Consider the following 23,524-nt stretch of genomic DNA (forward strand, 5'->3'; position numbering starts at 1 on the left):
ATTTTTTTCTCTATAACACTAAAACCATTTCTCTGTATTTACTATTTTTTTTAAAAAAACCAAATCATTACAAAAAGAAAGAAATAAAAAAAAATAAAAAAAAAATAAGAACTAAAAATCTAAAAATCTAGAAAAACTTCCTCCTCAAATTGAAGAACTTCCCATAATTTGAAATATAATTAGTTCCTACATTCATTACATAGATCTCTACAACATCAATGCATTGTCAAGATAAGTTATAAATATACACACCTATTGAGAACTCTTATCAACAAATAAACGTCTTGAAAATGGCTTCCCTTGGCTTGATCCTTTGTCTTTCTTCGGTTCTTCTCATGAGCCTTTGTCAGATACCCACAGCTATTGAGGATGAAAGAAAGGCAAGTCATTGCTGTTTTGTAAACATAATTAATAACTATCAATGTTATCTTGTTTGTATTGGCCTATAATTGACTCCGCCTAACATTTTTGAGGCAGGTGTATATTGCTTACATGGGAGCTCTTCCTTCAAAAGCATCTTACTCTCCTATGTCTCACCATCAGAATATCCTTCAAGAAGTTATCGAATCGAGGTTTCAAGATTCTCAAATCTCTCTCAGCCTTGTTTCTTGTTTCTTACGCCATCTTTTGTCACTGATCTTTTATTTTTGTTCTGCAGTTCCGTAGAAGAATCTTTGGTCAGAAGCTACGGGAGAAGTTTCAATGGTTTTGCCGCCAAACTCACTGAATCTGAAAGAGACAAGCTTGCTAGTGAGTTATATGATTATATACAAAAATTATGAAACTCGCCATGATATTGGTTAATTCGATTATAATGATGTTATGTGTGATGTGATCGAAGGCATGGAAGGTGTGGTTTCGGTTTTCCCAAACACCGTTTATAAGCTTCTTACTACAAGATCTTACGAGTTCATGGGACTTGGTGGCAACAGCAAGCAAGCTCCTGAGATCGAGACCAATACAATAGTTGGTGTAATCGACGGGGGAATCTGGCCTGAATCCAAGAGCTTTTCAGACGAAGGAATTGGTCCAATACCAAAAAAATGGAAAGGAACTTGTGCAGGAGGAAAGAACTTCACCTGCAACAAGTAACAAACAACATATTATCACTTTTCTTCTCCAGGTTTCTTGCATGACACGAAACAATCAATCAGAGATTAATTAATACCCTAATCCAAATTCTACAGGAAGGTGATTGGCGCACGACACTACGTGCAGGACTCAGCGAGGGACAATGACTCTCACGGGTCACATACGGCTTCAACTGCGGCTGGAAACAAAGTAAAAGGAGTGAGTGTGAATGGCGTGGCAGAAGGAACTGCAAGAGGTGGTGTGCCTTTAGGTAGACTTGCTATTTACAGAGTTTGTGAGCCAGCAGGTTGCAACGCCGAGGGCATGATGGCTGCGTTTGACGATGCTATAGCCGATGGTGTCGATGTTATAACCATTTCCATTGGAGGAGGTGTAACTAAAGTCGATGTTGACCCTATCGCTATTGGATCTTTTCACGCGATGGCCAAAGGGATTGTTACCACAGCTGCTGTCGGGAACGATGGCTCTAAACCTGGAAAAGCGGCTAACCTTGCACCGTGGATCATATCCGTGGCTGCGGGTTCAACTGATCGGAAATTTGTTACTAATGTGGTTAATGGAGATGGCAAGACCATACCTGTAAGAAGTTTTTATCTTAGTTTTAGTTAATTAGAGAGAATATATGATTGTTGTCGTAAATCATTTTGATTAATGTATGAACATACAGGGAAGATCGATCAATGACTTTGACTTAAAAGGTAAGAAGTATCCTTTGGCCTACGGAAAAACTGCTTCAAACAATTGTACAGAAGAGCTAGCAAGGTAAATTGTGTCTCAAGGAATTTTTAGTGACCTAACTTGTGACTCAAGAAACTAAATGGAATTTAATCTTCCTTTATCGTATGCTAGGGGATGCGATAGCGGTTGCCTGAACACGGTGAAGGGAAAGATTGTTGTGTGTGATGTTCCAGATAATACTATGGAACCTAAAGCAGCGGGCGCGGTTGGAGTCATCCTTCATGTAACTGATGTTGATTCTCCTGGTCTTGGTCCGCTTCCGGTCGCAACCTTAGATGATACCAATTATGAAGCATTCAGATCTTACGTTCTCTCTTCACCGTAAGATATTCTTCCATACACAATCTTTGGTTAGATCCGTTGACGATGAATCTGACATTTTTCGATATGAAACAGAAACCCACAAGGAACTATACTGAAGAGTGAGACAGTTAAAGACAACGATGCTCCGATCGTTGCTTCCTTCTCTTCTCGTGGTCCAAACACTCTCTTTAGCGATATCATGAAGGTACCACACGAAACAAGATACACATGACTTAGTGTCATAACATACAATTTGTTGGAATTGGGATCGATCAGTGTCTTGACATTGTAAGGTTTATACATATATGCAGCCTGATATAACAGCTCCAGGAGTGAATATATTAGCAGCATATTCACCTGTGGCTCAAACCGCACTTCCTGGACAAAGCGTGGATTACTATTTCATGACCGGAACATCTATGGCTTGCCCTCATGTCGCAGGTGTAGCGGCTTATGTCAAGACATTCCATCCTGATTGGTCTGTTCCTGCCATCAAATCTGCTATCATGACTACTGGTAATTATCAACATCAAACCAATCTATTCCCATAAGAAATAATTCAAGTGAAGTGATTCATGTATCTCTTTTGTCTTGTTGCAGCTTGGGCAATGAATGCTTCCAAAACCACAGAAGCTGAGTTTGCATATGGATCAGGATACGTTAACCCTACGGTAGCAGTTGATCCAGGGCTTGTTTACGACATAGCCAAAGAGGATTACTTAAACATGCTATGCTCTTTGGACTACTCATCCAAAGGCATTAGTACTCTCGCTGGAGGAGCCTTTACTTGTTCCGAAAAATCAAAGCTTAACATGAGAAACCTCAACTATCCTTCAATGACAGCTAAAGTTTCAGCCTCATCATCTTCAGATATTACATTTTCAAGAACAGTCACCAACGTTGGGACAAAAGGATCCACTTACAAGGCAAAGTTGTCTGGTGATCCTAAACTCAGCATCAAGGTTGAGCCAGAGACCCTCTCTTTCAAGTCGTCAGGGGAGAAGAAGTCTTTCACTGTTACAGTCCCTGGCAAGAGTCTTGCTGGTATATCTGGTATTGTGTCTGCGTCTCTAGTTTGGTCGGATGGATCATACAATGTGAGAAGTCCTATTGTTGTGTATACTTAGGCTGGCATAAACCCAAAACTCGAAAATAAAAGACTAAAAGTATATGATTTATATTCTCTTCTGGATGTTAAAATTCAGGGTTTTTTTTAAGTAAGGAGTTCTGTTAACGTTTACATGTCCTTGTGGTGCAAGATCAAATGGTCCAACTTATGAAACTCTAATTATCACCCTTTGCCTGGAAACATCCCCTCCATGTATTCGTCGAAGTTTTCATCATCCTTGCCTTCTCTATCATCACTACCCACCGACTTGGACTTGCCTTTTTTCCCTGGCATTATGAAATACAACTCTATTCACTCCCTTATGCAACTTATAATACATAACCTTTTCTAAACGAACTATGATAATAGCAAACCAAAGATATATTTAACTTTGTAAATTCCACACCTTTTCTCCTCTCCTCTTCATCTGTGTCATCTTCACTGCTTGATCGATTCCTGAATTTCAAATACGTATTTAAGCATAATAATACTCAAACAGGAAACTATGCCTTAATTGTAACATGACACTAATCTCTTTATCAATACCGTTTTCGTTTATGCTTCTTCTTCTCTTTACTGTCTGACTTTTCACCCTCCTTTCTTCTTTTGTAGTAAAGCTTCTCCGAACATCTAGTGCATAAATGTTTGATACAGAAAGAAAAGTAAAAGAGGGTTGTCAAGCTTTATTGAGACTAAGCAAGTGTACTACAAAAGCATAGAAACAATATAGTCATGGTTATAGGTATTCAATTACCAAAAACAACCACAAATTCTACTCAGAAAGCAGATACGAAATAGAGATGAACAAGCTGTACACTGAGTGCATACCTCTCACAAGCTACGAGTTTTACAAGGGCTTGCTTGTCTTCTCCAGCTTCATGATACGAGAAATTCACCTGCAAATTCAATAAGCTCAGTGAAATAATCCGACCCACAAACACAAACATCAGAACATATTTTGAGATAATCCCTAAGGATACATGCCTCATAGCTTGCTAACCCATCCTTTTCATCACACTGTTTGCTCCCACACATAAACTGCCCTGACAAAAAGCAGTTGCATTTACACTCAAAACTCTTATCGTAGCTACTTAAAAGAAATGAAAGGAAAATAGAGTTTGAGCAAAATATTAACCTTTCCCTGACATTACTTCCTTTTCCGTTCTCCATCTTAAACCCATCTACAAACATTCAAAATACGTCAAATGAACAAAATAATACAGGAATTAGGAATGTACTAGAGAAGCAGTATCCATACACCAGATCTTACCTTACCAGTCTTGTATCTTGACATGTCAGCTATACAGAATCTTCAATCAGTCAAGGAGATCGACATGTAATCATCCCCACACCCGTAAAATAGTACTTGAAACTAAGTTATCTACCGGTTGTTAATGTAACCGAAGCAGTACAATGTTTTAAAGGATACTCTTTAAAAAGCTTATCATAGTATCGCTTCACCAATCTTTGCTCCCAAGAAGGGTTCAGATCATCTTCCTCGGAACGTATAAACCTTGGAAAGACAAACCCAAAAATTAAGACAAAACATACAACGAAGTATTCAAGAGATCAGAAGATACCCAAAAAAAAAAAAAACGCAAGAAACAACGATAAATGCCAAGTAAGATTCAACAAGAAAAAACTTGCAGATTCATCAAAGCATGCATCTTTAAACTTGAAAAATCTCCAACACAACTATATACCTGTATCCTTCTCTTAGTGTGTCGTGATCGGTTTTAACCGGCAGCTTGACTTCCACTGACTTGCCCTTCCCATAAAAACGAACTGCAAAGTGAAAATACAAGAGATGAAACTCCTCAACCAAAAGCTACTTCAAGGCAAAATAAACTATCTTAAAAGCTACTTCAAGGCAAAATAAACTATCTTAAAAGCTACTTCAAGGCAAAATAAACTATCTTAAAAGCTACTTCAAGGCAAAAGAAACTATCTTCCTAATGGAGTCCACAACAAAACAAAACAAAATGTTAGGCTGACTGTAGCCTCCTTCCTAGCTCAGAGGAGAAGACTGTTCATCAACCAGTTTTGATTTTAGGACATATTGGATTTGGATAAATAGAAAGCTCACTTATTTACCCCAATTTCCCAATTTATGTTTATGTCCTCGAAAGCATCAAACCTAAATATCCAGCTAAAAAATCGAAAGACAAATACAAAAGCAACCCTTTACCATAGTCTTTCAAAAACTTCTTGTGACGTTCATAAGCATTCAGGCCACGAATATGCGCTTGGTATTGCCTGAGGAAGGACGATTGAGCAATGAAATCAAACAAAAGAGGAAGAACACAGAATCAGACAGATTCGAACATAGTGAACAAAAGAAAGAAGAGAATCGAGATGAAACGAAGATTTAACTGTTTCCGTTCTTCTCTGTCGTAGATTTCAGATCTGATAGTTGCCGAAGAAGCCATGTCTCCGATGTCGGCCGATGACACTCGTCGTCAACCTTTAAGCTATCTGACTCTCTTCTTTTTTTTTCGCCGATTGCTCCAATTGTTTCTATAGGCTTGGGCCGTATATACAATAATGGGCCTTTGTGGTTAATAGTTTGGACTTTTAGGCCTTGAATTTTACTATGCGGATCTAATATTCGGTTCCAACGGATCTTTGATGTTAGTAATTTAGTATGTTGCTATATAGATCCGGACACTCCGGAATCCGGATACTTTAAGTTAAAGTCTTTAACGGATCCCAATTCAGGTTTTGGATTTCAGATAACTTAACGAAGCATTAATCAACTATGGAGATAATTTCAACATCTTAAATCGCTATCAAATCGTTGTATATTCTTAGTATCAATCAGTACTTGACAAGAACTAAGGATTATAAGCATCAAATATATGAGAGAAATTAGGCATTTTAGATTATAAGCAAGAACACTGACACTGTATTTGTCAAACGAATTTAAAATCTAACATAAACTGACAGTAACACCCAAACTCGAGAAACCTAATAGGACACTGAATGATGATGGAGTAAGAAGAAGAAAGAACTACAAACGTCTTTTAAAAGGGAAATAGTCTAAGAATTATAAATCACAAGCTATGACTACAAACAGCTTCCTAAGAGTTGAGAAAAGCTGTGAAAGAAGCTTTAAACCAACCATAGTTAATCATTTGATGTCACGTAAATAGCTTCTCTGATGTGTTTGTGTAATAAACTTCATCTCTCACTTCTTTTTCTACCTTGAATATCTCAGCATCATTGAAATCTGCACACATTCATTTCAACTTTTTTTGTTTAAACATCATATCTTAGAAAAATTTTTAAAAAAAAAAACTGAAACAGATTGTGTGAGGATGCTGAATCTTTTTACCTGAGCCCAAGTCATCAGTTTCATCGATGATAGGTGCTACTTGTGTCTTCTTAACTGACTCGAGCGACTTCCAGTCCGAGCTTCCAATTTCTTCTACAAAAGCTTGGTCTCTGGAAACCCATTCTTCAAGAACATCCATCCTCTTGTGTGATAACGGGTCTGATGTGTCACCCCCACTTTCAGGATCCCTAAAGGAGAGACAGAGAACAATTAGTTCTATATGTTTCTACTCCCTGAAAACAAAGGTTTTGTTTGGCAAAAGGGCAAGATTTACAACTTACAGTTGTCTGAGGCGCATGTTGTACTGAACAAATACAAGATCGCTGAGCCTTTTCTGCTCAATGGAGTTCTTTGATTGGTATATTTGTTCGACCGGTATCTGGTTTCTCCTGCAGCCAACTGATGTACTGCACGTCTGATTAAGAATGCGTTTCGCAAAACGTGAGAGGTTCAAGCAGCTTTCTCCATATGTAGACCACCACTCAGCTAACAACCAAGCAAGAGAGAGAGTCAAGTGATAGAAGTACAAGCGAAAGAATTACACAAGAAAGTTAAGGAGAATATTGACAGTACCAGGAAGCATTGTGTCCCGAGCTCTGACTGCCAAGTTCATACCAAAGACTCCTACAGCATTCTTGTAAGAGTTTAACTCCTTGCTGATTTTATCTTGAATGTTGAGGTCAGGAACCAGATTCTCGATGCAATCGAGCACCGATGGAATGATCTCACTACGCATTTCTTCGCTGGCGTTATAGAAGAATCTCGGGTTAAGAAAGAAACCAGCAGCGTGAGTAGGAACATGCTGTTGAGGCTCCCACCATTGATCTATAATCCTCCAGTATATTATGTAATCCTCTCTATTAACCAGATGTGTCTTGATTGCTTCCTTTGCTCGGTACAGTGCTGCATAGACATACCCCATTGCAGGCTTCTTTTCAGAGCAAACTATTCTCAAAACCCTCAAAAGAGGACCCGTTAAATGGTTTACCAACACTAGTTCCTTCCAAAAGGCTTCATCAGTGATAGCAGTCATGGCCAATCCGCTTGGTTCTTTCGAATATGAACATTCATTCCACTCTGGCGAAGCAACCATCGCCTGCAGCTTGGATTTGAGCTCGGCCATTCTGCTCAACGTAGCAAAATCTGTGGCGGAAGTGCTAACTGCTGGTTGCAGGATATCATTGCCAGAGGTAAACTTCCTCATCAGATTCAAAACATCACTACGATTGTAAACAAATCTTGTGATGGCTCGAGCCTTTTCGATGATCTCGCTTATCCAGCCAAGTTTCCCGAACTCCTCGAGCATCTTATCAACGCAATCTGCAGCGCAAGGAACCCAATATAGTGAACGATATGTATGCATCAACTCTTTTCCTGCAGCAACGTAGTTATCATCGCATTTTGTGATCACTTGAACGACATGTGCACTGCCAACCTCTTCAACCACTTCCCTAAGTAGCTCAAACAGTTTATCAGCAGAAGATAATATCTCAGATGCGTCCACGGATTTCAGAAAGACCACCTTTTCAGGACAGTAAACCAGAAAGTTAAGGACTTTAAGGCCATTATCAGAGCTCATCTCCTCTACCAAAATGGAACAGCCTGTATCAGAGCTCGTCTTCCACGTCGCTTTGCACGCATCGATTTCTTTCGTGATTTCCTCTACGCAGTTCTTCAGTATCCAACCTCGAAGGTCATCATGTGTGGGGGCAGATACACCAAATCCTCCAGAGGCAATGGCATCGATCATCGGTTGGAAATTAGCAGAGTTCACTGCATCGAAATCAGCTCCAATACCAAACAAAAACCGCCCGATCGCCATATGAACAGTGTTCTCCTTATCTCTAAAGGAAGGGTGAACAATGTTCTTCACACTACTAATCGCCACAGGAATCAGATTGTCCATGTCTCTACCAATCAGTTCACTGTTGTTGCTCGCACCAACACCATTTTCGAAAGCACTCTTTTTACTCCTGTAAGTTCTCTGCTTTGTTCTGCTAACCGACATGTTCTCGTTCTGCACAACAACATCAGAGCTTCCCGGAGATGTAAACCCGTTGTTCACATCACCCTGAACCACCATCGTCTCCCCTTCACAAGGAGGTAAATCAGCTACAGGCAAAGGCTCCTCCGAGCTAGGATTACGTCTCTTCCTCTGTCGTCTCACGGTTCCATCAATGCACTGCTGCAAGAAGAGCCTAACATCTCCAGGGACTTGGTCACAGATTGTGCCTTGTCCCTTTTTACCGGCGAGATGTTCCTTAACCCTGGTGATGCCTCCGCCTTTGAACATTTTCCGGCAGTAGAGACACCTCATCTGTAGCCGGTCACCGTATTTGTAGATTTCACAGTGCTTCCACGCATTGTCTTGCTTCTGAGGTGTAAGAGCTACAGGTTCTAAGTCGGAATCCATTAAAGCCTGGTTTTTCAACAAGAGAAGGTAGAGACATCATTGTTAATGATGATGATATTAACATATGAACAATCCTTGGAGAAGATGAAAGAAAATAAAGCTCAGGAATTACATTGCTTTTTGCCATATAAACTAAAGCTTCGTTTTTTTCGAAATTAAACGTAACGAAGATGACAAAGCTAGATTATCTCATATCCAGATCATTACAAACACAAGTTTAAACGGTTTGTTCAGAACAATACCCAAAATCGAACATTGATCAATTTTCCAGAAACAAAGAATCAAAAACGCAAATTCTAAAACCCCATGCAGCACCAAAATCTCGGCCAAATTACACAAGTTTCGATAGAACGAAGAAAAAAACGAACCTTTTTCTGGTTTGCAGGTTGTGGCCGGTTACGGAGAATCGGTTTCGCCAAAACTAACGAAATTCCGGTACACTGGCTTCGGTTCCGGAGAAGAGGAACCTGGAATCGGTCGGGAAAAAAAGATTCCGGACGAACGGTGGAGAGAATCGGAGGAGGTATGCAATGTCAGAGAAATCTGACCCGGCTCGTTTAGGGTTAAGAAGAAATAGGTTTGGCAGCTTTTTCTGGTTTATGGCCTATACCTATAAATCGGCAAAATTCTCTACCAAACGCTTTATTTTGCTAAAATTTGTTTTCCGTTTTTTTCCTAATCCCTTAAATAATAAACCGACGGTCGTTTCGTCTTAGGGCATATTCGAATAAACGACGTCGTCTTACATTCGAATCGAACCTGCTCCGATCAACGTCGATCGTCTTCTTCCTCTCAGTCTCTCTGATCTGGTTGCTTCAACGTAAAATCTCAAACGTTTTCAACGTAAAATAGGTTTGGAGATGAATTTTTCGTTTACTTAAATTCAAACGTCTTCTTGGAACTGTATCATAATCCACTTGAGAGACATTTGCTTTCGCTGAGGCATTTCGTCGAACAGTTAGACGACGACTTCCATATAGAAATCGAAGGCACTGAAAATGGATAAGCTTCTTGAGAATCATCAGTTTGCGACGCATGCTATAGCCGCCTCGGCCTCTGTCTCGCTAGGAACTGCTCTCGCTTACCCACTGGATACCATTAAAACCATAATCCAGGTTTCTTCCTCTTTCTTCTTCATCATTTTCTTTTTCTATTACTTCGATTTTCTGGGGATTGATTTTCAATATTGAACTGTAGGTTGGTTCAGGACCCAGTAAGCAATTAAGCCCCTTTCAAGTCGTCAACAGAGTTTTCCGCTTCTCTGGCTATTCAGGTTCGCAAATTACTCTTTTTTATTTCAATCATTTTCTAAATTCTGCATCAGGCAAAATGAGATATCGTTGAATGTTTCGTGCCTTTTTTGGACAAAACTGCAGGTCTGTACAGTGGTCTTGGATGGTTAACTTTAGGAAGAATTTCAGGTGTTGGTGCAAGGTTCGGTGTCTATGAGATTCTAACAGCCTTCTACAAAGGTATTGTGAAGATTCATGTCTCCTTTGTGTCTAATGTCAGATGATTCAAGATTAGGTTTTTGCATCTAGCTCTTGTACTCAGCTCAAGAACTTCAGTTGATTAGACAAGAATGCAATCCATTGATAAAAATATTGCCATTATTCATAGATTATGTTAAGAGTATGTAGCAAACTATGTTAGAATAAGTATGGTTTTTACACTGGAAGTTGGTTCTTTTCATAGTTCGGACAATCATGATGGTAGTATGTATTTGGAAGCTGAATTTACCCGTCTTTGCTCGAACAAAACCGTTTTTTCTTGAAGAATCTGAAGACTAGTTCTTTGTATGAACCCCTTTTTGTTCCAGATGGTCGACGTGATAACTATGTGTCAGTCGGTGAAGCTTTCCTGGCTGGAATGGTGGGAGGTGCAGCAGAAACAGTGATGACTTCTCCATTTGAGCTAATCAAAGTCCGAAAACAAGTCACTGCTGCATCACGGTCCCCGAATGCTGCTGCTGCTACCTCTGTTGCAGAAACCGCACCGGTTTCACCAATGATCACAAAACTGCTAAGACGATACACTCTTGATGTGAAGTCATTGACACAAACCGTCAGTCTCTTATCCGTCTTAAACCACAAACACCCAAACATGACAGCCGCTTTGCAAGAGTACCCATGGATGATGACTGGCACAGGAAACCCACCATCAGCCATGGATGTTAAGAGACCACTCGATGTTGCATCGCTTGAAGGATGGAGAGCTTTGTGGAGGAATCTACGTTCTGGTCTCGTAAGAGATTGTCTTTACGGAGGAGTCTTCTTCTCGACATGGCAGTTTCTTCACGAGGCAATGATTAGTTGGAAAGCAGCTGGAATGAATCCTCTGCCTAGGTACTTTAAAACTCTGAATCCACTTTGAGTTTGATCGAAATGTGCAGTGATTGTTTAATGAGTCCGCAAAAAAACTTGTTGAATTCACAGTTCTGAAGAAGAAGTCGGACCTTTATCTCCGGTAGCTGTTAGCTTTGCCGCTGGATTATCCGGTGCCGTTGCAGCTGCAGCATCTCATAGCTTTGACACAGCAAGAACACGTGCACAGTGTGTAATATTGCCAAAGGTAAACAAAAGAATCCATTCATGGCTTTTTCACATTGTTCTTACAAAGCTCTGTTTTTCTCATTTCTTTCTGTTTGGTTTTTCCTGGTGTTTTGTACAGTATACAGCAAAAGAGAGGAAGTTTCTGAGATGGAATAAACCTGGCAAGAGATTGGAGAGATGGACAGGAATCCATCCTACAGACAGAAATCTCCTGTTCCGAGGAATTGGGATGAGGATGGCTCGAAGCTCTGTTGCATCGACGGTTATTGTTGGAAGCTATTACTTAGCTGTCGATTTATTGGTTTCCAATTGAACACAAAAACAGACATCACACACTATCTACGAAGCTCCCCTGAAGCTATAACTTAGCTTGTCGATTTTGGTTTTCTTTTGTAGCATACGTTGTGTTATGCAATTAAAGGAGAAACATTCATGTTTATGTCTCGAATATACTCTTAACAGTTATGTATCTGTGACAGTTACAATCATATATAATTACAGAATAATTGGACATATGCTTCTTAATCACCAGGCTCTTGCATTTTCATATGGAAAAAAGGTTGCTTTCCTCTATTGAAACTACAAATTCTGAGCACATTGCTAAAAGAACATTTCAGGATTGAAAATTTGTTTGATTCAATATTCGTAATGATGCCAAGAAGCAAAATTTTGTTGTGTTTTACAAAAAAACCCAATAACTTTGATTCAAATAAGCAAAATGATCATTTTTCTAGCCGAGATGTTAAACAAGAAGATCCTGGATCTAACAAAATCAACTTATGGCAAAATCCAAGCAGATAATTCAAAGCAATCAAAGAGGTAATCAAAATGCATTCGAGAATCAAAATCCAGAATCGAACTTTCACAATCCAAAACAGGATACACATTGTTCACCATAAGAAACTAATAATACGCTGTAATCCGAAAAGCAAGAAAAAGGGCGTGAGAAAAACGAATTTTCCTCAGAACCTGAGCTTGGTGAAGAACCATCTGTTCTTGCCGGTCTTGAAACGTTCCTCGAGCTTGGCCTTGGCTTCCTTGAGAGCAGCGACCTTCTTGTCCTTGGACTGAAGAGCGTCGAGCGTGGCGACTTCCTTGAGATCCACATCGAGAGTGTAACGAGTAGGCATCAGGTGCTGGTAGTTAACGAGCTTGATGAAACACTTAACCCTAGATTTCTTCGCCGTCTTTTTCGCCGAGTCTTTTCGGATGACCTTGCTCGGGTACTTCTTGAGTCCGGCGACGAGGCAGTGTCCGTAGGGACGCTCACGGTTTCCGTCGTCGAAGGATCGGATAATCACGGCCTTCTTTCCGGCGTATCGGCCTTGAAGGAGGATCACTGCCTTGTTCTGCTTCAAGAACTTCACCATTGTTTCTTCACCACGATTTTCCTCCTCTCTATCGCCGCTTAAAAGACTCCTATAAGTCGAGAACCAATTATTAAAAACCCTAGCTCAGAGGAGCCTCATATTGGGCCGTTAAATTAAACCCATTTTAATTTGGACTTTACATTGTTAATTACTTAGTCTAAAAAATGCCAAATCCAGTTGTGAACTTGATTATCACTTTTTGCAGTACATTATTTTGAATTTTAATAAACTAATATTCTAACAGAAAAAAATAATTAATCAGAACATAATTATATGGAAAATCTATTTTTGAATAATGTTTTTTTTTAACACGATGCCATATTGGTATAAACTTTTTATATATATTATATTGAAACTCAGTTATAATTTCATACAAACGGTATGTACTTAAAAATAATAATTGGACTCTTTTTATTTGGGACCGACCATGAGAGAGTGGTAAAAGGTTTCTTTGCGTGGTGGACTTAACGACATAAATTTCATCAGCTTCGACTATGTCAAAAATGAGCTTCCGAAAAAAGATTACGGCTTTGGTTGGTGTAATGAATTAGTTACTAACCACAAAAATGAGAAAATTAGATAAGAAAATTCTGTTTATAAAGATCAAGTTGTGGTGTTGTGATTTTTTTGTTTTTGTTTTAGTTTACATCACCCTTCATGATGGTCTTATAGATCTTTGAATACTTTAGAGTTTCTAATATTTCATATTTTGTACTAATTATGTGCTTTTTGTTAAGTTTTATTTTTTTCAAAATGATTTTTGAAAACTCTAAAGATCACTAGTACTTGCTTTTCATATTCTCATGTATGTTTCATATTAATACTTGATTTTCATACTCTCGTGTGTGTAATTATTTTCAAAAAACATATTTTCTTATGGCTCTCAAAGACAAAGATAATACATCATTTTTTCCAGGTTTATCACCATCTCTGATGCCCTTCACGGCTTCTAATCACATAAATCTTGCTTGTTGTTGTTTTTACGGAATTAACCAGAAATAAAGACGACAATGACAGTATTCTGGTGGCAAACACACTCCTTCACCGGTAGAAAATTATCCTTCACCATTTCAAGAGATTCACAACACAAACCTAACTTCCGTCTTGTGTTGTTTGGAGTTATGTTTGTTATTTACCTTTTGACAAAACTCGATAAATTTTCAATTCCTTGCTCTTTCTTTGTTTACAAGAACTTGTTGATGAGCTTAGTCTTTTTATAGGGTGTGCATCTCTAGTGGCAGTAGTCTATCTTATCACTTTGAAATTTACTGTCTATGTACTTTTACTAGGTTCTAGGGTGGTTGTTCTAGGATGGTTTTTGTCTAGAAGTGGGATTTTCTTTTTGATTCTCATCTGTTTTGGAGACTTCCAAAGGAGGAAAAAAACATACAATTTCCATGGATCGCATGGTATATTTGGAAAACTCGAAACGAGAAAGTGTACTCAAATATCAATATTGATCCACGGGTTACGCTAAAAATAGCGGAAACAGAAGCGAATTTATGGGAAGAGGCTCAAAATTCAGAACAAGAATTAACACATGTAGATCTTGGTCATACTACAAGCCTGTCAATACCTATAGTCTATGAAGGCTGGTGGTGCTATATTGATGGATCGTGGAAAGATACGGAGCCAATAACGGGTCTAGGATGGTTTTATTTTAAGGAAGGTGTTCCAGAGAAAATAATGGGAGCACAAAATGTAAGACGAAGTCTTACGCCTCTACACGCAGAAATGGAAGCCCTTATATGGGCTATGCACTGTATGTTGGAGAATCAAAAGATGGAAGTCGCTTTTGCTACGGACTGTTCAGAGTTGGTGAAGATGGTGTCTACACCTGAAGACTGGCCGGCTTTTGCTCTACACTTGGAGGAGATAATGAAGATGAAAGACAGGTTCAGTTTCTTTCGTATATCCCATATCCCACACGCAAAGAACTCGAAGGCGGATAACCTAGCAAGGAGTGCTCGGATCTACCCTCAAAATGTTATGTATGTAAACTCAATACCACCAGTTTGGTTAACCCAACCGTACTAGGTAATGAGGCTGTTGAAAAAAAAAAATAACATATCTCGATTGCAAAAAACGGCGACATCCTCGTGTTCTTGCACAATATGTGAATGTTTTATATAATTAAACTTGTGGCAAAATCTTATCTATTCAATTGACATGTATCACGATCTAATGAATTACTAACTTTGAATTATTCTAATAAATATTATTATTTTTTTACTTTTTATGATTACGAACCAATTATCAATTTTTTTAATTAAACTTATTAAAATATAATTAAAAATTTATTAAACACATGTCAATATCTTTTCGATTCACTTGACACGTGTCACAATCTAGCGAGTTGTTAATTTTGAATCATTCTCTTTTATATAATTAGATTAGAGTTAGTATTTGATGTAAGTTTTAAAAAGGATATCTTCGCTTAGATTCCTACATAGCTTGACATCAATGGTCTAACATTTATGGAAAAGAAGAAAAAAAATCATTCAAAAGTTTGATTGTTTGACCTTTATGACTTGATTTTTTGCCTTTTAGTTTTTCAATCAAGGAAAGAAATTGATGACTGAAAGACCAGTAAGGTACTAGTTTTGCTTACTAAAAGAAGCTGGTACTGATTACCCATTAATCCTACTAAACATATATTCAAAACTTAAATTTTAGCTTGGTATAAGAGTCGCTGAGTTTTTTTCCTCTCCCTCTGTTCTCTCTTCAATATCTTTCACAGAGCGAGAGTTTTTCTCAGTTTTTGGTGTACAAATTTCGATTAATATCGGATAGATGTTTTCCGGTTAAACGGAATAATAATTCTGACTATGATCAGATTTTCTATGTTTTCCGACTTGTTCAGATCTATGTTCATCCGCAGCTATGAACTCCTTCGCTATCTTTCATGTTGATTCCTTTTTCAAGCTTTATCATTATTCCTTATTGGAGTGATGAATTTCTTTGAATTAGAGGAATCAAAATTTTCTTATGTTATTGCAACGGTTTTCTAGCTTAATCGGATGTTGTCTTGCCCTTTTCTCCTTTGAAATCAGGTTCCTCTTGTATTGAGGCGAAGGCAATCGATTCCGGCGGTAATACTCAGAGCTCTTCTTCTTCAACTTGTGGTACCATCCTCTCTCTCGGCGGGAGATGAGATCTCCCTAGGTCCCCTTTCTTAAAGCCTATTTCCAGGCAGTGGGTGACTGGTTGTGAGTTGAAGATGATCGGCATGTCAATGTTTTTATTGGAGATTTAAAGTTTCTGGGCAATACTCATGGGATCTCAAATGGAGGAGAAAGTGAACGGTGGAGGAGAAGCGGTTTGTTCGAGGAGGATGCTAGATCCGATTGGAGGTCATGCTCTTTCAATCTTCAGGCGAAGCTCTGCATCGGCGATGATGTCGCCGGCATCTTCTCTCCGTTGACTGACATTCATCTCAAGGCTTTCACGTGTCTCCACGTGTCTGTTATTCACTAGTCCTTATCTCTAATGTTAAGGGCTTTAGTTGGGTTTTAATTTGTAAAGATCTTGGGCCTCGAAAATGCTTGTATCCTTGCTCGTTATGGGCTTTTATAATAACACGATGAGACGACAAAAAAAAAAGCTTGGTATAAGAGTCAAAAGTTTTTTCGTTTTTCCAAGTAGATATCATTGTTTAATTTTGTTGGATATATAGTTTTTTATCATTCTAACTTATCCCTAGAGAATACTAAATGAAATAGAACGATTTGAGAAAAGGATATAATGAAAATTTTGTTCTTTGATTGGTTCTTTTGATAAAAAAAAAATCCATTTAATATTTTTTTCTTTTTAACTTCTCCGAATCTTTAGTTCTTCTATTCAGAAACTATTATCAACCCCTAACATCTGTAAAACTCATGGAAATTGATTAGCTTTCCAACTTACAGTTGCATCTCAGGAAATTCAAGACATGTTTATTATTCCATGTGGACAAATCCCCTTGTTTCGACAAATATCGATGGGATGTATTCCATAGTTTTCCAAAATCCTATATTAAACCTAGTACATTGGTGAGCCTCGGCCTAGGAATTCGGATATCTGTTACGGTTTCAGTTTGGTAATATTCGGTTTCAGATATTACGGGTATGAAGGTTAAGGATCCATTTAAATATCGAAATATTTTTGGGTCGGTTTAATTCCAAAATTTGATGTAAAATATCCGATTTTTTTGGTTCTTAATCGGTTAACTATCCAAAATACCTAAAACTATAACAGAAAATCCAAACATATATCTAAAAACCCAAAAATATACCTGAAAACTGAATAAACATATCGGAAATACCAAAAAATATTTGAAAACCTAAAATTATATCTGATAATCCAAAAATATATCCAAAAATAAAAAAAACCAAAGAAAATGTATCCATAATATTGAAAATTTATCAAAAAACTCGATATATATTTAATATTTTGAATCTATTATATAATTATGATTCAAGTATTCGGGTATTCGGATATCCAAAATATTTTCGATTCGGGTCTGTGTAATATCTGATGTCCATGGGTATCAATGTATGGTATCTATAGGTATTTTAGTCATAATCGAAACCGAATCAAACCGGTAATTTTGGATCGATTCTGGTTTGGTATTTTGGTTTCTGTTTTTTATGCCCAAACTGAGGTGAACCTTTCCATAACTTGTCTTAAATTAATAGATTTCTCTTTTAAGGTTTTTAAACTGACAATATTATGATAATAGATCTGAAAAAAAAAAAGAATATTTTGCTATTTGGAATCCGCAATTGATGAGAGTGATGGATTTGCTCCATCGAACTGATCAGTAAGATCTTGTTCATTTTTAAAATTGGAAATATAGGACAAAAAACTAACCTATTGTCCCTTTAGGATTTTTTGTAAATTTGTCATTTTTTGACTAATTTACCCTTAATTTACTATAATAAAATTGAAATAATAATTTATAATTTTTTTAAAAATTTTCGTCAAATACAAAAAAGGAAAGAAAGTTATGTTAAATTTTTTTATTTGGAAAGATCAAGATATAAAAAAAATTATTTTGCTTGTTCTACGAAATCTAGAATTTATATTATAGTGCTACGATTTTAGTGGATTATGTATTCTACTATTTACTCTACTATCTACCAAACTTGGAATATGTATTCTACCATTTACAATATGTTCTACTAAGTGATAGAATATGTATTCTATCTTTTTCTCTATATTCTATGATAACTAGAAAATGTATTCTATCTTTCTCTCTATATTCTACGATAACTAGAAAGTGCATTCTATCTTTCTCTCTATATTCTACGATATCTAGAATTAAAATTCCACAATTATATTTTTATTCTACAGACTGTAGAACTTGTATTCTATCTAAATAGTTAAGAAAATCTTTAAAAAATCTTTAAAAATCTAAGATCTAATTAATTTTCAAAACTAAAGAAACTTAAAAAAAAAAAAAATCTTTTTCTAAGTCTCTTCTCTTCTGCGTCTCTTTCATATTTTTTTTTCTTTCGCAGTGTTTCTCTTTTTCTCTGAGAAAATGTTGCATATCTATGTGATTTGTGGGGTATGGAGATCAGATAACAATAAGGAGTGGAGATGTATTGTTGATGAAGAAAAACGAGGAAGATTACTTACTTTGGATACAAATACTACTTTTGACGAGTTAAATAAGATGGTTTTAGAAGACTACGGAATCGAACAAAGGATTGTTTATGTCGAGTTTAGTTATTTACCTACCGAGTTTATTAATATCAGTGGATCTCCTCCAGTTATTATAACTAGCGATCATCAATTGAAAATTTTTGCTGGATATACAAAGAAGAACGAGTCGATTAGGTTGTGTGTGACATTTACAGCTATAGTTCACGATCAAAAGAGTAAAACCAATATTTATTATATGAACAAAGAGCCATCAGATTCAAGTAATGGAATAGAAGATTGTGAATTGCCAGAAAAATCTGAGAAATTTGTCAATGTGACTAAGCATAATGATGGCTTCAAAAGCAATATCCAAGACGTTCATGTTGATGCTGATGATTGTATGGTTAGCATAATTTAAAGAGTTTGTGTTTAAAAAATTTGTGTTTTTAGGGTAAAACTGGATTTTTATTATTATAAATCTTATTGGAACAATGTTTAGTATTGAAATCTTAAAAAGACAATAAGTTAGTTTTTTTGTCCTATATTTCTAATTTTTCCTTTGTATTTCACATCTCCAATATATTAAAGTGGAGGCACTATTGGACATTTGGCAGCTCTAGGATTAAAGTTGGTATTTAGCTACATTATTAATTCATTTAATTTTAATTATCCTACTATCTCTATAGCCAAACAGACCGTTATTTCTTAAAACACATTTAACTGCAATAAATTTTTCAAATACGTCTTCCTCATATATTTTTTTTATTAGCTGCATATTTTCATTTATAATTTTATCAACCATTACCTCTTTATTGAGTTTTTTGGTATTATTTATATATTATCTTATTAACTATTATTTATACATGTTGAATGAATAAAATTTACAATAAACATTTACAGAAGAGTATAATCATTATAATTTCGTTATTCATTATTCAAAAGCGTATATGCATTCCTACATTAGTTAATCATTTATCTAATTCATATATAAGCATCAACAATTTTATTTTTTAAAAATTTAATCAGTATTGATTGCTCATGTTTTAAAAATCTTAGTCAAATATATTCTCATTAATAATTTATAATAATAATTTAAACTTGAAACGGATAAAGTAAGTACCTATATTTTCATATATTCTACATTTAATTCTTTCGTTCTTATAAATTCGAAAGGTGAATATTTTCTTAGAGGAATTTTCTAAACAACTAATAACAATATTTTAAACGTCAAACGAATTAAGTAAGAATCTATATTTTCGCATATTCTACATTGAATTCTTTGGTTCTTATATTTTTGAAACATAGATATTTTCCTAGATAATTTCCTAGATAAATTTTCTAAACTACTAATAACAATAATTTAAACTTCAAACGGATTAAGTAAGTATCTATATTTTCGTATTTTCTAGATTTCTAAACCTAAACCTAAACCTTTGGAAATTTTTTAAACAACTAAATAAACATCCATATTAGTAACTCAAACTGCGAAAGATATATATTTATTCCTAAACGAAGAATAACCGAGATCTTTGGATTATATTAACAAGAAGAAAATTCTAAATTTGAAATATTTAACCTAGCGATACCATGTTCTCTCAATACTGTATATATATAGATGTACGTTTCTCCAATACTTCATCATCCCTCACCTTTTAATACATTTCTGCATCTCAAATTTCATCTTTCTATTATGTCTTCTTTCACCGATCTCTACTCCGTGAAGCCCTTCAAAACTCAATGGAGAGTTTACGTGAAGATATTGAAGGTGTGGAAACAATATTTGAATGGTGTAGAGACGTTGGAAATGGTTGTTGTTGATGAGAAGGTATACTATCTATGTTACTTTTAAAAATTTGTACTAATCTATATATTTTACGACTGTCTTCATTTATTTTCAGTTTCATACAAACCTATGTATCTTTAAAGCATGCATATTCTTTTATATATACACAGAATCAAACCATGCATGTAACTTTGAAGAAGGAGTTCATCAAGAAAAATGAAAATCTGTTAGAAGAAGGTACCTCTAGAATTATCACAAATTTTCAAGTGGCTCATAACGGTGGTAAGTTCAGGACCAGCCCTCACGTTTACAAAATCCTTTTCGCATCAACAACATCTGTCAAACTGGCAGAAGAAATGGATCCAAGAATCTTAGGTTTCAAGTTCGTCAAGTTTAGTGATATTCACGAAGGCAAAATGAATCCAGATTTCTTGATAGGCAAGTTTGTTTAATTACTAAATTATTTATTGGATATATAGTTTGTTTGCGTTATTATAAAGTACTAACATGATTTTTTTTACCTCAGATGCTATTGGACAAATTGTGAGCATTGGGGATGTGGAGATCTTGAATGTTGGAAAGAGACAGACAAAGAGGCTTTCTATGGAGATCCGTGATAGAGAGTTAGCATTTACATTACTAATCTATCACTAATGCTCTATATCTTTACTATTTGTGTTTAGTATCCTTTTTTCCTCAATTTATTTATCATTTTCAATGTAGAAATTTTCGACTTAATTGTGTTCTTTGGGGACAATTCGCTGAAAATCTTGAAAGTGTGGCTCAACATGCAAATGATGCTGTGATCGTTGCTGTTTTGCGATTTGGAAAGTTAAAGCTTTATCAAGGTGTTTGGAGTGTTGGCAATTGCTACAACTGTTAAATGGTCATTATTGATCCAGTCTTCCCAGAGAGTTTGGCTTTTAAAGATAGGTAAAACTAATTATCTCCATGTTTTTATTTACTTCTCAAGTTTTATATTCTAATAACTATGTAATCTAATCTATACAGATTGCCAAAAGATGGTTTAACCCTGACCTATACCCATCCAAATCAGTTGACTATTGTCAATTCTGTATCAGTAAAGGACGATTTCTTCTTGCATAGTCCTTGAAGGACTATTAGCGAGATTATTGCTGCTTCTAAGGTAATTATATATTATGTTTTTTATTTATTTATATAACATATATTTGATTATAATATCATTATTCACTTTCAAAGGTTGTCAAATGTGTTACCATGGCCACAATTATGTCTATTGACACTGAGTTTGGTTGGTGTTACATGTCATGCGGAGCCTGTGCTAAAAAGGTTCTCCCTCATGATATGGATTACTTAAAAGAACTATATCCTGGGAAAACATTTAAGAAACAATTGTGGCAGTGCAAAAAATGCAATGAGGATATTGAGAATGTTTATCCATCGTAAGTCTGTTATTGTATTTGTGCTATAGTAAAGTTTTCACTTCTAATATAGTACAACTTATCCTATTTTGAATTATATGATGGGTTCATGTTGATTTTTCGTGTCATGGATAATACTGGTGAAACCAAATTCCTCTTATTTGATCAAGAGGCAAAGGAAGTTGTCAACCAAACTGCTGCTCAGTTAACTCAGTCTGTTAATGAGGTTCATATTTCTAATGCTTTTGTCCATGACCGTTTCTGGCTTTATCTATTTAATTTTTTTTAAATTTCTCTTTGTTTAGATTCAGGATCCTGATGTCTTGCCCTTGGCTTTGAGCAATATTTGTGGTAAAAAGTTTCTCTTCAAGATTGCAATTGCAAGTTCAAATATTGTTTTCAATAGTGACACATACAAGGTCATCAGTATAATTACACAAAGTGATGTGGTTAAGGAGTTTTCTGAAATTTCTACTCCTCGGGTATAGTTATATCATTTGGTTATCAAAAAATATTTATACACTAATTCTTTATTTCTTACAATTCATTACTTTCACTTTTCGTAGAACACTCCAAGTATCAAGATAGAGGAAAAAGCTCACAATACTCTTGATGGAAAGGTATATTTGTGTATTCGGTTTTCTTACATTCATGTGTACTATTATATAATACTTTCATTGATACAGATTAATTAATATGTTATAGGTTCCTCTAATGATTATGGATGATGATGATTCTGAAATTACACCTACTTCTAAGCGCAAGAGCAATGAAAAGATGGAAGTGATTAAGGATACTGATGAGTATTCGGCTGCAAAGAAGAAGTTTAAGGATGAGAAAACTGGTGAGACTAATCCAAGTATTCTGCCCCTTAAGACCGTGAAGACAGAGAAGCCATGATTTAAGAACCGAAATCAGTTATTTTAACTGTTTTGTTATATTTTAATCGTCTGAATAATTGTTTCTTTTATCATTGTTTTTTATTCTACTTAGCTTTTGGATGTTTTTTTTGTAATCGGATGGTTATTATTAATCAATATTATGATGTCGTACCATTTTTCACACCATTAGTTTTTTGTTTTACTTTGTATATCGTTTTAGTAATTTTCTAATTTGTATTTGAAATCTTATGACCATCATTCAAATGAAATCAATGATATATTAAATAGTAGTCAAACATAATTAGCTTATAATCAATTTTAATGTATTACTCTTTATTAAGTTATGGAGTATTATTTCAAAAACTGTAAAGAAATTAAATATACTTATACGAATCTATATATCCAAAGATCCGTATAGCTACTAACCGAAAACAAATTCCATCAATAGCTAAAACTGAATAATGTATTATAACTTATATCTTTTAACCTTATTACTTACTTTACTTAACTATAATTATTCTTTTCATTTGGCAATTTGTAACTAAATTGATTCTTTCTCTATATTTACGATCTATTTTTGTGGATTTAAATATATGAATTTAAATGTAGAATATTTGTTTTCCTATTCATAAGGGATCACATTTAGTTTGAATTTTTGAACAAACAACCATTCATTCATATAAGTCAAGTTTTCCGCTTCATAACATTCTTTGTGTTTACGTTTACCTCTATTTACACTTATATTCACTTTCTTTTGCAATGCATAGTTCTAAAAATATTGTTATGGATACGAAAATGATGAAAACAGAATTCAGAAAAAACAAAAGACAGTATCTACCAGCCAAACACATTCCACAAAGCCTATTTCTGGTGCATTTGATATGATATTTAGAGATTTAAGCAATTCAAACGATTTGGT

The 23,524-nt window shown here is 35.7% G+C and overlaps 5 protein-coding genes across 6 annotated transcripts in view; 2 read left to right on the forward strand and 3 right to left on the reverse strand.

Moving 5' to 3' along the window:
* Positions 1-290: 290 nt before the first annotated feature.
* Positions 291-3,286, forward strand: LOC18028306 (subtilisin-like protease SBT4.2). The gene is made up of 10 exons (XM_006414542.2): positions 291-380; positions 478-572; positions 659-750; positions 842-1,088; positions 1,188-1,671; positions 1,760-1,854; positions 1,942-2,151; positions 2,227-2,338; positions 2,445-2,649; positions 2,734-3,286. Exons 1-10 carry the CDS (start codon positions 291-293, stop codon positions 3,258-3,260), a joined length of 2,157 nt encoding a protein of 718 aa, XP_006414605.2. The 3' UTR covers positions 3,261-3,286.
* Positions 3,287-3,331: 45 nt separating this feature from the next.
* On the reverse strand, positions 3,332-5,742 carry LOC18028307 (protein FRA10AC1). Its single transcript, XM_006414543.2, has 11 exons — positions 5,615-5,742; positions 5,430-5,497; positions 4,945-5,026; positions 4,671-4,754; positions 4,512-4,551; positions 4,377-4,422; positions 4,226-4,284; positions 4,070-4,137; positions 3,788-3,871; positions 3,648-3,697; positions 3,332-3,528 (listed from the first exon to the last, which is right to left on the reverse strand). The coding sequence occupies exons 1-11, from the start codon at positions 5,668-5,670 to the stop codon at positions 3,425-3,427; spliced, it is 741 nt and encodes a 246-aa protein (XP_006414606.1). The 5' UTR covers positions 5,671-5,742; the 3' UTR covers positions 3,332-3,424.
* Positions 5,743-6,098: 356 nt separating this feature from the next.
* LOC112082292 lies at positions 6,099-9,581 on the reverse strand. Its single transcript, XM_024149916.1, has 5 exons — positions 9,357-9,581; positions 7,149-8,994; positions 6,857-7,061; positions 6,576-6,763; positions 6,099-6,470 (listed from the first exon to the last, which is right to left on the reverse strand). Exons 2-5 carry the CDS (start codon positions 8,986-8,988, stop codon positions 6,382-6,384), a joined length of 2,322 nt encoding a protein of 773 aa, XP_024005684.1. The 5' UTR covers positions 8,989-8,994; positions 9,357-9,581; the 3' UTR covers positions 6,099-6,381.
* A 105-nt stretch (positions 9,582-9,686) lies between these two features.
* Positions 9,687-12,046, forward strand: LOC18028308. Of its 2 annotated transcripts, XM_024149546.1 has the most exons (7): positions 9,687-9,840; positions 9,947-10,103; positions 10,186-10,261; positions 10,365-10,460; positions 10,808-11,333; positions 11,424-11,559; positions 11,659-12,046. In XM_024149546.1, the coding sequence occupies exons 2-7, from the start codon at positions 9,987-9,989 to the stop codon at positions 11,851-11,853; spliced, it is 1,146 nt and encodes a 381-aa protein (XP_024005314.1). In that variant the 5' UTR covers positions 9,687-9,840; positions 9,947-9,986; the 3' UTR covers positions 11,854-12,046. The 2 variants fall into 2 exon arrangements, with proteins under 2 accessions (XP_024005314.1, XP_006414607.1); XM_006414544.2 differs by having other exon boundaries at positions 9,687-10,103.
* Positions 12,047-12,341: 295 nt separating this feature from the next.
* Positions 12,342-23,524, reverse strand: part of LOC18028311 (60S ribosomal protein L27-3) — a 32,041-nt gene continuing 20,858 nt past the window's right edge. Inside the window, exon 2 of the mRNA XM_006414547.2 lies at positions 12,342-12,509. Within this exon, the coding sequence (XP_006414610.1) occupies positions 12,503-12,509 (7 nt within the window). The 3' untranslated portion in view covers positions 12,342-12,502. The remainder of the gene's footprint in view (positions 12,510-23,524) is intronic.

Source organism: Eutrema salsugineum, unplaced genomic scaffold (assembly GCF_000478725.1).
Source record: "Eutrema salsugineum unplaced genomic scaffold, Eutsalg1_0 scaffold_1, whole genome shotgun sequence".
Classification (NCBI taxonomy): Eukaryota; Viridiplantae; Streptophyta; class Magnoliopsida; order Brassicales; family Brassicaceae; genus Eutrema; species Eutrema salsugineum.

Bases quoted from the DNA above. Each gene is read 5' to 3' on its own strand.
- LOC18028308 (XM_006414544.2), top strand. From the start codon at position 9,987: ATGGATAAGCTTCTTGAGAATCATCAGTTTGCGACGCATGCTATAGCC. The intron at 10,262-10,364 runs GTTCGCAAATTA...ACAAAACTGCAG, and splicing joins CCGCTTCTCTGGCTATTCAG to GTCTGTACAGTGGTCTTGGA. The intron at 10,461-10,807 runs GTATTGTGAAGA...TTTTTGTTCCAG, and splicing joins TCTAACAGCCTTCTACAAAG to ATGGTCGACGTGATAACTAT.
- LOC18028306 (XM_006414542.2), top strand. From the start codon at position 291: ATGGCTTCCCTTGGCTTGATCCTTTGTCTTTCTTCGGTTCTTCTCATG. The intron at 381-477 runs GCAAGTCATTGC...TTTTTGAGGCAG, and splicing joins CTATTGAGGATGAAAGAAAG to GTGTATATTGCTTACATGGG. The intron at 2,339-2,444 runs GTACCACACGAA...ACATATATGCAG, and splicing joins TCTTTAGCGATATCATGAAG to CCTGATATAACAGCTCCAGG.
- LOC18028307 (XM_006414543.2), bottom strand. From the start codon at position 5,670: ATGGCTTCTTCGGCAACTATCAGATCTGAAATCTACGACAGAGAAGAA. The intron at 4,423-4,511 runs GTAAGATCTGGT...GAATGTTTGTAG, and splicing joins CAAGATACAAGACTGGTAAG to ATGGGTTTAAGATGGAGAAC. The intron at 3,872-4,069 runs GTATGCACTCAG...TTTATGCACTAG, and splicing joins AAACTCGTAGCTTGTGAGAG to ATGTTCGGAGAAGCTTTACT.
- LOC112082292 (XM_024149916.1), bottom strand. From the start codon at position 8,988: ATGGATTCCGACTTAGAACCTGTAGCTCTTACACCTCAGAAGCAAGAC. The intron at 7,062-7,148 runs GTACTGTCAATA...CTTGGTTGTTAG, and splicing joins TCGGGACACAATGCTTCCTG to CTGAGTGGTGGTCTACATAT. The intron at 6,471-6,575 runs GTAAAAAGATTC...GAATGTGTGCAG, and splicing joins AACTGATGACTTGGGCTCAG to ATTTCAATGATGCTGAGATA.